This window comes from Callorhinchus milii, unplaced genomic scaffold (genome assembly GCF_018977255.1).
Source record: "Callorhinchus milii isolate IMCB2004 unplaced genomic scaffold, IMCB_Cmil_1.0 Scaffold3, whole genome shotgun sequence".
Lineage (NCBI taxonomy): Eukaryota > Metazoa > Chordata > Chondrichthyes > Chimaeriformes > Callorhinchidae > Callorhinchus > Callorhinchus milii.
Window position 1 is genome coordinate 71,372,514 of NW_024704744.1, and position 15,698 is coordinate 71,388,211.

The 15,698-nt window shown below is 45.8% G+C and overlaps 1 protein-coding gene across 1 annotated transcript; it reads left to right on the plus strand.

The window, feature by feature from the left end:
• Positions 1–238: 238 nt before the first annotated feature.
• galm (galactose mutarotase) lies at positions 239–15,453 on the plus strand. The gene is made up of 6 exons (XM_042333131.1): positions 239–262; positions 509–715; positions 3,265–3,346; positions 13,214–13,355; positions 14,135–14,309; positions 14,660–15,453. Exons 1-6 carry the CDS (start codon positions 239–241, stop codon positions 14,735–14,737), a joined length of 708 nt encoding a protein of 235 aa, XP_042189065.1. The 3' UTR covers positions 14,738–15,453.
• The last annotated feature ends 245 nt before the right edge of the window (positions 15,454–15,698 follow it).

The window sequence follows — 15,698 nt, forward strand, 5'->3', positions numbered from 1 at the left end:
TCAGTGCCGAGTTATACTGAGTCTAGTAGCTGTCGAGAATTCATTATTGATTCTGAAAAGTCATTTTTCTACGAAGCCAGGTGTTAGTAAGGCATTGTTTTAGATGGTAAGGGTCAGTCTATGTAAATTGTATGTTATACAAAAAACAGAAAGGTTGGGGAGGGGGAATCAACCATTGTCAATCACGATCGAGAAATCCTCTGCTGCAAATTCTAGTGTCTATATATTGGTTGTATACATGAGGGTGAAGGAAGTAGAGCGGGTAAGGAAGAGGAGATTAGCATGGGTGGAGGCACATGTTAAGTGTAAACACACTGGAATGTAATATTTGGCTGAATAGCCTGTTTTCATGCTGTGCAGTCCATGTAATTCTGTATAACAAGATCAGGCTTGGCTATGATACCCCCAGATGGTCGAAGAGTCTGCCAACATTCTTCAGCTCAAGTTCTCTCTTGAAGACTGGCCACTTGAGCAAGAGTTTAAATGTATTGTTTTATTTGTGTTGTAGGCTTTGTGGACACCTGAAGTGCTACCAAATGGAGTGAAGTTTTCACTGATGAGCTCTGATGGCGAGGAGGGATTCCCTGGAGAAGTGAAAGTCCAGGTGACCTACACCCTGGTCGGAGGAGAATTGACTATTAACTACTGGGCCCAGACTACAAAGACCACTCCCATAAACCTTACCAATCATTCTTATTTCAATCTGGCAGGACATGTAAGATCTCTCTTTGTTTTACAGTTTTGACTGGTTGCATCTATCTAATATCTCTTATTTTAATAATAATAATCCTTGCATTTAATATTGTACCTTATCATGTCATTGATACATCTCAAAGTGGTTCACAGAATATATTGAAAAGTGGATTGACTATATATTTTGTAGGCAGAATTATCTGTTGTAGAGGCTGGAATTCAGTGGATAATTGGTACTTAGCTAAGGTTTTCTTGGGCCTGAGCAAAAAAATTTGAGTGTTCCTGATGACACATTAATATTGATCTGTTTGGACAGTCCTGAATCTCTATTTGGCTCTTGCACGTAACCTGAAATGTCATTTTATAGGGCTATTCACTGAGTCCGGCATGAAGGGTGCTGTATAAATATAAGTTGTTGTTTTATATTGGTTCTGTGGGACAAGTTTACAGGCACTTTGTGCCCATTAACTATTATAATCCATGACCATGCGTGGGACACTGCTGTGTGCAATTGGCTGCCATGTTTCGTCCACAAAATACACAGTCCACTTTACAGTATATTCTGTGAAGTGCTTTGAGACATATCAAAGACGTGATAAAGCTCTATGTCAAATGCAAGGACTATTATTATGAATGTGAATCCACAGTGTACAATGCAGCTTCATTATAACATGCTTTTTCACAGCACAAGTTCGATTGCACTGTGGTCCTTTGCACTGCATGCGCATGCAGCCCTAGACTCACTTCACACATCCCGGCTAGCTATTGCTGTACAAGGTTGATATCTAGGTTATTAGGTAGTTGCAGACGTCAATTCATCCTTGTTCTCCCTTCCTTCCCCATCTTCAGATCGCACCTAAAAGACATTCCTCTTTGACGGTGGTCACCCCTCCCTTCCCCCGGCTCAGCTTTGTGCTCCGCCACTGTCAAGCGCTTTAGGCTGCTACCCTGCATCGGGGTGCTATATAAATGCATCTTGTTGTTGTTTTGCCAAGAAGTTGCAGTGCATTGGATGTAAAATGGGGCAACGTATTAATAAACAACAAAGGAGTTCTTGCGTCTGCTTTTCAGAGTAAAATTAAATCCTTATATTTGATAAAGCACCTTATCACATTGACAATATGTCTCTTCATAGGATTTTACTTTCAAGTGTAGCAACTTTGTACGTGTATGTGAACATGGCAGTCAATTTGCACACAACAATATCCCAGAAACAGTATGAAGTGATTGACCAGCTTTATCCGGGGGATTGTTGGCCAGGACACCAGGAGAAACTCCCTTCTCTTTTCTAATGGAGCAACAAGATCTTTAACATTCACTTGAACAGGCAGACAAAACCTCAGTTTAAACATAAAAATATAGAAACAGGAGTAGGCCATTCAGCCCTTCGAGCCTGTTCCGTTATTCTATAAGAACATGGCTGATCTGTAGCTCAAGTCCAATTACCTGTCCTTGCCGCGTATCCCTTAATACCCTAACCTAACAAATATATATGCACCGCAATCTTGAAAATGTGAATGGATCCAGCATCCACAGCCTTTTGCGGGACCGAATTCCAGATTTCCACTACCTTTGGGTGAAAAACTGCCTCCTAATTTCACTCCTAAATGGCCCAGCTCTAATTTTAAGATTATGCCCCCTTGTTCTCGATTTCCCCACCAGAGAAAATAATTTCTCTGTATCTAGCCTATCGAATCCCTTTATTATTTTAACAACCTCAATTGGATCGCCTTTCAACCTTCTAAACTCAAGGGTGTAGACCAAGTTTATGCAACCTGCCCTCACAAATTAACTCTTTAAGCCTTGGTATCATTCTGTGAATCTGCAGTGAGTTTAACATTTCATGTGAAGGACGGCAACTCAGACGTTCTCTCAGCACTACAGCAGGGTGTCAACCCGTAGTTCCAATGCCAGAAATAACCTAATTCAAACCACTAGCGTTTCAAAAGCCAAGTACAGTAAATTAAAATCATTGCTATTTCCCAAGCTGTAAAATGAAAACAAATACCACTTTAGTTCAGTTTGTGTGATATTGTAGTATTTCAGTTTAAGTTATATAATTTGAACTTCTATGCTTTGCTGTCAGCTAAAGTTTTCTGTTGTTTCCACCCATGGAGAATTAGGATGAGTGGCTGACTCAGTTGGTAGCACCCTCGCTTGTGAGTCAGAAGGTTATCGGTTCAAGTCCCATGACAGGACTTGGAACTCATATAGTCTAAGCTGATACTTCAGTGAGGTACTGAGGGAGTCTCTGCTGCATTGTTTGAAGGGCTGTCCGTCGGATGAGACACGAAAACATGAAACCCAAGGTCCTGTCTGCGCCTAATTACATCCTAGCTCGGTAGAAGCTAGGATTCAAAGAGAAAAACTCAAATGTATCCAAACATTCATGCTGGATAGCATCACCATCAGTTAAACTGTCTGTTTCTATTCCAGCTACTGTGCTTTAAACATTTTATAATTCTGCTCCAAGTTGCATGTTTCTAAGCTATCTGACCTTGAGTCTATCACAAATGGGAAAGATGTTGTAATAATTCTCTTCTTTATTCTCTCTTCCTCTCCCACATTTAGGGAAGCCCCAATATCTATGACCATGAGGTTTCAGTAGAAGCAACAAGATACCTGCCAGTGGACGATGTAATGATTCCAACCGGTAGGATCGTACACAAATTATTATTTTTTTTCCAGGTTTGTGATAAGTGAGGGGAGTTTCTCTGGTGTCCTGGTCAAACCCCCCCTCCCAACCCCACCAAATAAAATTGGTCATTCACTTCATAACCATTGTGGGACATTGCTGTGTGCAACATTCAGTCATAAAGTACTCAGGATGTATTTGCAGTATATCCTGTGAGGCACTTTGATACGTCCACCTGAAACGAAAGGCACAGTATCAAATGTGAATAATTTTATTATTTGTGCTTAGAATGGTCAGTGGGGAGTGGGAATAGAGGAGATGATTTGATGAATGAAACTGGGGAGATATAACCCACCAGCTCAAAGTAGTTTGTTTGTCTCCACATACTTTTGTTTAATGAGCAAACTTCCTTCAACTAAATGTTGACAAGACTGAAGCCACACTCATCATCTTCTATCCCATGGCTCTGTCCCTCAACAACAACAACAAGATTCCATTTATTGAGCGCCTTTCACGTCGGGAGGACGTCCCAAGGCGCTGTACAGTTGGGTCAGGACCCGAGCATTGGGGGGAAATGGTAAGGGTGAGGGGAGGGAAGGGAGGGAGCGAGGAGGGGGTAGAGAGTCGAGAGGGGAGCTGAAGGCACGGTCAAAGAGAAGATGGTCATGCCCTCTGCTCCACGATCGGTGGCCGTGCTTTCATCCACTACGCCCTGGAACTCTGGAACACTCTTCCTCTATCCCTCTGGCTTGCCCCTGCATTCCCTATCTTCAGGTCGTGCCTGAAGACCTACCTATTTCTCCATGCCTATGGTCATTTCCCCCTCCCCCTGGCTCGGCTTGGCATTGTGCTCAGTGACTGTCAAGCGCTCTGAATGCTACCCTTTGTGAAGTGCGTTATATAAATGCAACTTGTTGTTGAGACAGGGAACGGCGCCAGGACAGCGCGGGGAGGAGCTGGGCCTACCTCTCAGGTATTTAACTCGACGCGGGGAGGGAGTGCAGCCAGACAGGGTGTGCGGGGTGTGCAGCGTGTGGGGCTGAGGAGGGAACGGGTGGGGGCGGAGCGGGGGAACCGCTGACGTCATAGTTGTAGTTTTCAGAAGTGTGCGCGCGCAACAACAAAAAAAAAAATTCCTCTGCGCCCCCCCCCCCCACCCCCAGGGCTCAGAGCCCACCATGGTCCTGTTAAGTTGGCTGCCCCAGCCCATGGGATAATGTGTCCATCCACCTGACCGCTCGTTCCCGGTCCCCGTGTGCGCAATATGGCTGCCGCTATGACCCGAGCCCCCTCACCCCCTCCCTCCTCTCTACCCCCAAACCCTCCCCCCTCTGCATCTCTCCCGCTCTCTCCTCTCTCTCTGTCCCTCTCGCCTTCTTTCCCTACTTGACCCTCCCACAACCTCCCTCTGTTCCAGCCTGGGAATCCTCCGCCGGGCTCACCGTGGCACTCTGCGTTGGCTGTCCAGCAGCAGCCACACCGACTGCCCCATTCCTCACCACTCTTGCCACCCACCCCGGACACAGACCCGGGGAGCCAACCTCTCCTCCCTTACCCCCATTCCCCCCACCCCTGCCTCACAACCGGGATCCCCCTCCCTCCCCACACACCCGTCTGTCAACCGCTCCATCCACATCGGACTACAAAATGTCCGCTCCCTCTGTAACAAGGCCCTGATCATCAACAATCTCATCCTTGATGAGAACGTTGATATCATGGCCTTAACGGAAACCTGGCTCACCCCAGGCGACACCTTCCCCCTCACGGAGGCCACACCACCCGGCTACACCTCCCACCACATCCCTCGCCCCAACCGCCGTGGCGGTGGTGTTGCCCTTATCTCAATAATAATAATAATAATAATAATAATCCTTGCATTTGATATAGCGCTTTTCACATCGGGAGGACGTCCCAAAGCGCTTCACAGAATATACTGTAAAGTGAATTGACTGTATATTTGTGGGCGAACGCGGCAGCCAATTGCGCACAGCAATGTCCCACAAACAGTTGTAGATTGAAAATGACCAATTTATTATTGTTTTTGGTTTTGGAGGGATCATTATTAGGCTCTGTGTGGAGTAAGGAAACTTGCCCAAGGTTTCGCCCTGTCTGGAATTGAACTCAGGTCTCTCGCTTGCAAAGCGAGTGCTCTAACCACTGAGCTACAGGACTCCACGACTCCTCAAGGACACCACTTGCCCTATCCCCCTACTCCTCTGGCTCTTTCCCCTCTTTTGAGCACCTCACCCTCTCCCACCCCTCCTTCCTCTCACTTAAAATCCTCCTCCTCTACCGGCCCCCTAAAACCTCTCCCACCTTTATCTCTGATGTCTCAACACTGCTCACATCTCTCTGCCTCTGCTCTGATCGCCTCATCATCCTGGGCGACTTTAACCTGCACTTCACCCCCTCCTGCTCAATCTCCTCAGATGTCTCTTCCCTACTCTCCTCACTCAACCTCTCCCTCCACATCAACTCCCCACTCACAGTCACGGCCACCCACTCGACTTGGTGATCACCCGGGGCCTCAGTGTCTCGGATGTCACCATCACCGACAAGGCCATCTCCGACCACCACTTCATCTCCTTCACCACCTCCACCCCACTCCCCACCTCCACCAGACCCACCACCATCTTCTACCGCCCCTGGAAGAAGTTACCCTCTCAATCCCTAACCGCTGCCTTGGAGTCCTCTGAACTCCTCTCCCTCTGGCCTTCAACCCTCACCGACCCCTCTTCTGCTCTCACCCTCCTCCACAACACCCTCTCCTCCACACTTGACACTCTTGCCCTATCACCTCCCGTACTGTCTCCTACTCTCGTTCCTCCCCCTGGTTCACCACCCACCTCCGCTCACTGAAGAGCCAGGTGCGGGCCGCTGAACGCACCTGGGTCAAATCTGGCCTAACGGTCCACCGACAAATCTGGCTGGACCTCCTCAAAATCTACCGCTCCACTCTAGCCTCGGCCAAATCGTCCTTCTACTCCAGGATAATCCTGGAGGCGAAGGACAACCCCAGGCTACTGTTCTCTACCACATCCCAACTCCTCCGTCCCCCCGCCACCCCGCGCAGGTCATCTCCTCCAACCTTCACTGCGAGGAGATGCTGGATTTCCTTGAATCCAAGATCAAGGGAATCCGCTCCGCGGTCACTTCCCCTCCAACATCCACCCACCACCCACCCCTTCCCTCCCACACTCCGACTCCTACCCATCCTCCCCTACACACCTTCGTACCCGTTTCCCCATCCTCTGTCACCAAACTCATCCTCTCCCTGAAACCTACCACCTGCTCCCTTGACCCCATCCCCACTCCACTCCTTATCTCCCAGCTCCACCTCCTTGCCCCACATATCACAGACATCGTCAACCTGTCCCTCTCCTCTGGCTCTATTCCCATTCCCTTAAAAACTGCCACCATCACTCCCACCTTAAAAAAAAACCTCCCTTGATGCGTCGCAGCTATCAAGCTACCGGCCCATCTCCAACCTCCCCTTCTCAGCGCCTTGGGACGTCCTCCTGACGTGAAAGGCGCTCTATAAATGGAATCTTGTTGTTGTTGTTGTTGTTCCTATCTAAGGTCCTGGGACGAGTTGTCGCCTCCCAACTGCGCTCTTTCCTCTCCAACCATTCACTATTCGAACCCCTTCAATCGGGTTTCCGTGCTGCCCATAGCACAGAAACTGCCCTGGTCAAGGTCACCAATGACATCCTGACCATCTGTGACCAGGTTTCTCCCTTTCTCCCTCTGCCTCCTCGTCCTCCTTGACCTATCGGCAGCATTCGATACGGTCGACCATGCTATCCTCCTCCACCGCTTGTCCTCCCACCTAAACCTTCAAGGCCCTGTCCTTGAGTGGTTTAGGTCGTACCTCTCCCACCGTCTTCACTTTGTCTCCACAAATGGTTTTTCCTCCGGCCCCCGCACTGTCTCGTGCGGTGTCCCTCAAGGCTCTGTCCTCGGTCCCCTCCTCTTCACCCTCTATATGCTCCCCCTTGGTGACATCATCCGCAGACATGGGGTTAACTTCCACATGTATGCGGATGACACCCAACTCTACCTTTCCTCCTCTACCCTCAACTCCACGACCACCGATGTCCTGACAGCTGCCTGTCCGACATCGAGTCCTGGACGAGAGATAACTTTCTCCAGCTCAACGTGTGCAAAACTGAGGCCCTCCTGATTGGCTCGCGTCAGCGCCTCCGCACCTCAGGCGCTGACAGCATCAGCATCCAAGGCTGCACTCTCCACCTCTCAAAGCCAGTCAGGAACCTCGGGGTTCTGTTCGACCCTGAGCTGTCCTTTCTCCCTCATATCCGCGCCACAACTGGCACCGCCTTCCATCACCTCCGGAATGTCGCCAGACTACGGCACTACCTCACCCCTCACGCTGCTGAAACTCTGGTCCACGCCTTTATCACCTCTCTGCAGCTCGTGTACTGTCCCGCACCAGGCTTCGGGACCACATCACTCCCACCCTCGCTCGCCTCCACTGGCTCCCCATCCCCCAGAGGATCGAATTCAAGATCCTCACCCTCACCTACAAGGCCATTCACGGCCTTGCTCCCTCCTACCTCTCCGACCTACTATCCCCCTACCTACCTGCCCGTACCCTCCGTTCCTCTGGCTCCGGTCTGCTCCACATCCCCCGCCCCAACCGCCCTACCATCGGTGGCCGGGCCTTCAGCCTCTCAGCCCCGAGGCTCTGGAACTCTATCCCCCAGTGCCTTCGCCTTGTTTCCTCCCTTTCCTCCTTCAAGGCCGGTCTCAAGACCTTTCTCTTTGACCGAGCCTTCAGCTCCCCTCTCGACTCTCTTCCCCCTCCTCGCTCCCTCCCTTCCCTCCCCTCACCCTGACCATTTCCCCCCTGCTCGGGTCCTGACCCAACTGTACAGCGCCTTGGGACGTCCTCCCGACGTGAAAGGCGCTCAATAAATGGAATCTTGTTGTTGTTGTTGAGCACATATTTATCCAGCAAATATTCCCCAGCTTTGCTTAAAATAGTCACAGCTACATTCTGTTACCTCCAGAGGGAATTGTGAGGTCAATAATATATTTAAGTAGCCAGTGAACGCCTTATCACTACAGGTAATACTGTATGTTACTTTCTAGTTTATTGCTGAAGGTATTTATCTTCCAACACAGGGGGTGCAAACTCAAGTTTTCTCCCCAGTGTATTTTCAGCTACTGCTAGGTCCTGTGCCTCTGTTTCTTGAAGGAAGGGAGAGGAGTAAAGTGATGGCCAACTATTCAGTCAGAGCTCCACCGATTACCCCCCACTTCTTGCCAGATATCCGTGATTGTGAGATGGATCTCTTTTTACTTCTCAACCCCTCGCTTTCCCCCTCGCAGTTTACAGTGTGGATTAGGTTCACGCCTTCCTCCCCATCCTACTCCTCCCTTGTCCACCCCAGTTTGCTTCCTACTTCACTCACTGCTATCAGTTTGTCTTTGCAAATGTTTTCTCCTCTGGCCCCACTTGGTCACCTGCAGTGTACCGTACGACTCTATGCTCTACCTCCTCCTTTTGCTTATTCATATACTCTCTCTTGGTGACATCATCCACAGACATGGGGTCAATGTCTGCATGTAGGTGAATGACACCCAAATCTACTCTTCCGCCCACTTGGTTGTTTAGTAGGATGTGGTTACTGAGAGCAAATTAAATTTGCAACTTTCCCAGCCCATGTTAACTTCACTTTATCGTATATTCTGTGAAGATGACTGTGGACATTCTTTGAGATGTCTTGAAGACGTGATAAGGCGCTATGTCAAATGCCAGGATTATTATTACTATTATTATTATTATCAATATTTCTGATCTGAAATATTTTTTTAAATCTTTCTGCCTTTCAGTTGCGAAACATGGCATTATTCTCAGCACTGCCCTCCGATGGCCAAGTAATTGGGTTGCAACTGAAACCATTCCTGATTCTAATTCTATGGCCATAACATACATAGATATCATTGGGCGCATTGTCAAAGTCAGAGCACTGGAAATTCTTCCTCTTGATCGTCATGAGCCTGTTCTGTACCTCAGTATAATTTCCACCGTTGCCTTTGCTTCACAAAACAACTGTTTTGTTTCAGGGCTGAAAGAGTTGCAGAAAACCTAAGTGCTCCTCAGCTTAAAATTTAAATTCTTGACACTTTTGCTTTTCAAATTAATTTGCAATTATGGAAGAAAAGCTATTTGAGGTTTTTCTGGCGTGACAACCAAATTACTCATCTCTCGTATGGGGAAGTATTGGTTTGTAACTCATCATGAGGCTGACATAATGATGTACTGTAATGGATCCAGGAAGATGTGCAAAACCACATGGCTGTTAAAGGGGAGCACTGCATATAAGCAATACTGGGGATGTAAACTGGAAGCCACAGTACTTCCACAAAGTCACATTAATGTTTTTCAGCAGGCTATTTGACCTTGGGGAGACTTCACTGCCAGGCTTGATCTTGTTCTTGTTATCACCTGTCCAGCAGAGATATCCGAGAGAACTCTGCCTGATTTTTCCTGTTCCTAATCTGGGGGGGCTGAGGCCAATTGTAATACTCCAGCAGCTAACTCAGTGTAGACAGAGAAACCAAACTGATTTATATGGCTGTTTCAAACCAAGCAAAATGTTTTCTGCTTGCTCAAACGGATGTTAAGTACAATATAATGCCTTTTATGTTGGGAGGAAGTGTCAAAAAACTTCACAATGCCGGGTGGGAGCTGAGGGGGTGGGGAACATAAAGATTCTGATTCCACCGCACTATTCAAAAAGAGAAGAGAGTTTCTCCTGGTATCCTGGCCAATAACATATATGCATGAGGTGGAATGTGCATCCTTGGATGCTGATGCTGCCAGTGCCTGAGGTGCTGAGGCGCTGGCGTGAGTTAATCAGGAGCACCTCGGTCTTGCTGACATTCAGCTGTAGAAAGTTGTCTCTCATCCAGGACTTGATGTTGAACAGACAAGTCTGTCATGACGTCAGTTGTCCTGGAATCGAGGGTGGAGGCAGAGAGATAGAGTTGGGTGTCATCCACGTACATGTGGAAGTTGACCCCAATCTCTGCGGATGATGTCACCAAGCGGGAGAATGTACAGATTGAAGAGGAGGGGGCCGAGGACAGAGCCCTGAGGAACACCGCACAAGACTGTGCGGGGGCTGGAAGAAAAACCATTGTCGGAGACAAATTGGAGACGGTGTGACAGATAAGACCTGAACCATTCAAGGACAGAACCTTGAAGGTTGAGGGTGAGCGGAGAGTCGGTGGAGAAGGATGGAGTGATCTGAAGGCAGAGGGAGCCCTGGTCACAGATGGACAGGATGTCGTATGTGACCTTGACCAGGAGCAGTTTGGAAACCCGATTGGAGGGGCTTGTGAAGTGAGTGGGAGGAGAGGAATGAGCGAAGCTGGGAAGCAATGACTCTTTCAAGGATTTTGGAAAGAAAAGGGAGGTTGGAGATGGGCTGGTAGTTAGATAGCAGGGATGGGTCCAGGAAAGGTTTTTTCAAGATGGGGTGATTATAGCTGTTTTTAGGGGGATGGTAACGGTCCAGACAACGCTTTGAGATAATTGTTTGAGGTGAAGCCGGTAAACCAAATGAAATAATAATTATTTTTTAAGCTGTGGCTTTACCAACTGAGCCTTCAGATTACTTAAGATTATAATTTGGTAAGAATTAGTGTTGTGGTTGGTTTTACTTACATTCACTAAAATAATAGAGAAAATATAAAATGAAACATTTTACCCGTGTAATGATTTTCAATTATGTTGTGCAACGCTTGGGAAGTTTATTTTTAACTGAAAAGCACGACATAATTGCAAGGTGTTATTATCTTAATGATAAATAATGATCAATAATGATCACATTTGATGAAAGCTTCCATTTCAAAAAGCTGCCTGAACTGTCAGAGCAGTGCATTCAATATAATCATCTTATCCTGCAGCTACTGCAGTGAACAAAGGGACATTTTAAAATCTCTGCCAGTTTTCTCTGACATCTGACTTCTGTTACCTTCTGCTGGGGTAAGGTTCCATGGGGTTCTCTAGTATCTCCCCTTAAGTGGCCATTATTCATGTATGAGCCTCGAGAATGTGTGTCGGAAAGCTATTCAACTGTGCTTTGCAGCCGAGTCCCCTCCTTACCCAATGTTCACTTGCAGTGAAGCATAAACTCTGAATCTACGTAACAGAGAGGCAATGAGGTTTCTGCTAGAGATGTTCGAAGGGGTCTACTGTCTCTCTACCTTTACCAAACTAAGGAGCAGCAAACAAAGATAAACCACTGCACATGCCCTACCACCTGTCCCCTCCTCAATATTTGCCTCTTTATGGTGGTGGTGATAAATGAACCCTATCTTGGGCAAATGTCCAAGGCATCTCCTAACTGCAGCAACAGAGATACAACCCAGCTCATCCAAGCACCTGGGGATCTAGGCCCTATGAAAGGGTGCCCAGCTGAGAAGAAAATAATCATGTTCATCGGGGGGCTGAAGTTCAAGTCTAACTCAAAGTCCATGTTCCTACTGCCAACAAGCACCCAGATAAGCGGAATACTGGAGTGGAAAGGCACATGGTTCTTCCAGTGGGCAGAGGTCCAAAAGGTTCATTACTTTAATTGTGCATTTCATTCATTCAAACCAAATGTTAATTAAAAAGCAGAGTGAAACAAACAAGCATTTATGTGGGAAGAAAAACCTCTCCTGCGCTTTCCTTACTCTTTGGTTTACATGTCCATGGTCATGTGGAAAAGGAACTGATTATACAGTATGTGGACTTTATTATTTTTATTTGAAAAAAATATTTTCTTGAAGGGGTTCATCTTCACTCATGTAAAGTTTAGGATAAGTATAAAAATGCAACACAACCTTACCATTTGCCCATAAAATACACAAGTTGCACGACTTGATAGTATTATACTGTGAAGCACTTTGAGACCTCTATAAAGTGTTATACCTAATGCAAGGATTATTATGTGTGTTTTGTAAAGGCTTCCCTCTCTCACCCTCCAGCTTGGGTGCCCAGCCAGGTGTGTGAAGCTGTTTGAAATACCTTCCTGTTGTGAAAGGAACTATTTAAATGTAAATTGTATTCTATTTGCAGCATTGATTGTACAGACTGATTGTTGCCTTTTCCGCAGCAGGCTCTCACAGACAACTGAGGTGAACAACCAATTAATTTGAAATATCGTTCGTCAGGAAACCAGTAGAAATTCTATCTTCTTTGTGATTAAAGCCAAAGGTTCTTTACCATCTACCTGATCAGGCAGACAGGACCTCAGTTTAACATTTCATCCAAAACACAGCAGCTCTGACAATGCAGTGCACTGCATTGGAGTGCCACCAGACTATGAGCTCAGAGTCCTGACATGGGACTTGAATTATTTAAATTTGGATACTTATTTCACACGATAGTCTTGAAAAATATTAAAAAAAGAAAAGGTTTTGCTGTTCAGCACTTTTGGAAATGTAACCTGGATGTTGGGAAATATATTCCATTGCATAGGAGGAGTTCATTTTATCAAGCTTTCAAAATAAGTTGAACATTCGATGCCAAGAGGTGGGATCATATGTTTGAACCCCATTGGCATGGTTTGCACTGATGAAATGACTAACTAATACATATCATTGATGTGCTGTGGAATAGGCTTCATGGGGTGAATAGCTTCCTCCTGTTCATGCTTGTCTGGGGAACTGTGAGCCTAGACAATGAAATGTTTTGAAGTGTTTTAGAACTAGATGTTTTATTTTTACTTTTATTCACATAAAAATAATGTCTGCAGCACAATACGATTGGCACATCCTCTTGATGCGAGAGGCACTAAATAAATGCAATTTGTTGTTTGTGTGTGTGTGCAGTTGTGTTGTATGTAAAATATTGTTTTATTTATGCAGGAGAAATTGCATCAGTAGAGAACACACCCTTCGATTTGAGGAACCCAGTTCTACTTGGAAGCCACATACAGAACAAGTTAAAAGCAGGTTTTGATCACAACTTCTGCTTACAGGAATCAAAGGAGCGATTTCCTTGTGCAAGGTATCAGCATTAATCACATCAAGTTTTAGATTGTAAATGTCTTGAGTGTTGAAAGTATGGATTCAAAAATCTGAATTAATTTGAAGAAATTAATCTTTGCCCTGAGTACACCTTTTGTTCAGTTATTATCCTAATATGGGAGAGTTCTCACCATCTCTTGCTGCAAGACCAAAAAACAAACTAAGCAATGAACATTCACTTGCAGTAGTTTAATGGAAACTAGCTGTTATCTTAATGATGGTTTACCATGTTCTTTGGGCTTGTTTTGCTGTGGTCATTTCGTTTTGCAGAACAGTGGAAGGCTGGTACAAATGTTGAATCTGGACTTGGCATAGTGTTAGCCATGAACTTTGAACTCCAAAGCAATTAAACTCTCGAGTCCACCATTGGGGAAAAACACAAGTATCATAGAAACAAAAAATTACATTTGGGGGTGGGAGATGGGAAGGAAAGGATTGCTGAAAACATGGTTTAAGTAAGACATGGCAGGGCTTTGAAAGTGAGTTAGAGTGACTCTGGGATGGAGTTCCAATGTGTGTGGGCAGAATGACTGAAAGTCTGCTGATGGTGAGGCAGGTAGGGTGGGACATGAAGGAGGCTGGTATTCACTGAGTGAAGCAATGACTGGGTTGGAGGAAGTTGTAGAATACAAGTTTTTTCTTCTTCTTACTCTCTTGGGTGATACGGGGTCTAGGAGAATAAGGGGGAGTAAGATTAAAGTGTGACTATCCTCAAAATGAATTGATAGTGGAAACCAATCTGTTAATTTTTGTCTGTAGAGTTTATCATCGCCCAAGTGGCAGGCTACTACAGGTTGAAACTACCCAGCCAGGGGTGCAGTTGTACACCGCTAACTTTCTTGATGGGAGCCTGAAGGGCAAAGGAGGAGCTGTGTACCCAAAACACTCAGCATTTTGTCTGGAGACTCAGAATTGGCCTGATGCTGTCAACAAGGTTTGTAGCAAAATAAACTCTTTAACTTCGAGTGTGTGCACAAATGGAATGATGAGATTTCAGTGTTGCTGAGAATCTGCACTAAAAGGGGACCTAGAGTATCACCAATTTGATCGGCATAAACTGCACTGCAATTTGCAACCAATTTATGACCCATTTTGTCACCGCAGGATGTTGTGCAACCCACCATTTCAAGTATTGTTGCTGAAATTCTGAGGGGTTGGGGGGGAATGGTTGTTTGGAAGTTAGCAATTTTATACCAAGTTGACACTTTTTGTTATTCAGAAATATAACTCCTCTTTTGGAAATGTGAGGCTCGTTAATTTGATTTTAAACCTTGTTTATTGCAGACAAACTTCCCAAATGCTCTGCTGCGACCTGGCGAGGAATACAACCACACCACGTGGTTTACGTTTTCTGTACTTTGAGAGCTGTACTTCATGTGAACAACTGAGTGTCATTCAAATCAAAATGGTTATATTTACATCAATTATATATTAGCAAGATCAGACACAAATCAATAGGGTGGGAATGGTTGGTTGATGCAGGGGGAAGAGAAAGATTATCGCAAAATTAACACTTGAACAACTTTATTTTTCAGCTGTTCAAAAGTAGGTCAGACCCATGTGAGGAGGGCATGATCATAGAAACCAGTGAGTTGAGCATCACAAGATGAGTCGCAGTATACCTAGATCCTATCCCAACTTGTATCATTCTGCTCTGAAATTACCACTGAGCTTAAATAAATGTTGGTGCAGTTAGTTATTCTGTCAGTGTTTTTTGTTTTCATCTGTTTTGGGAGTATGTGGAAGGGAAACATTCTAAAAGCTGGATATTGGATATTTGCTAACCCCAAAAAGGTCTGAATTAGCAAAGAATATTTCACCATTTCTTATCCCGGCCGTGGTTACATAGAAATATGCTTTTTGCTTGAACACAGCTTCTGGCAGTAACTTGAAAGGCGCTATACAAATGTAATTTTGGTGGTGGTGTTATCTCTCTTGTGAAGCAGTTCCTTCTAAACTCTCTGTTAGATCCAGTAGTACCTATCTTATATTTGTGCGCTCTTGTTCTGGACTAACCAACAAGTTGAACCAGCATATCGTGGAGTCCTGTAGCTCAGTGGTTAGAGCACTCGCTTTGCAAGTGAGAGACCTGAGTTCAATTCCAGGCAGGGCAAAACCTTGGGCAAGTTTCCTTACTCCACACAGAGCCTAATAATAATCCCTCCAAAAAAACAAAACAATAATAAATTGGTCATTTTCAATCTACGACTGTTTGTGGGACACTGCTGTGTGCAATTGGCTGCCGCGTTCGCCCACAAATATACAGTCAATTCACTTTACAGTGTGTTCTGTGAAGCGCTTTGGGACGTCCTCCCGACGTGAA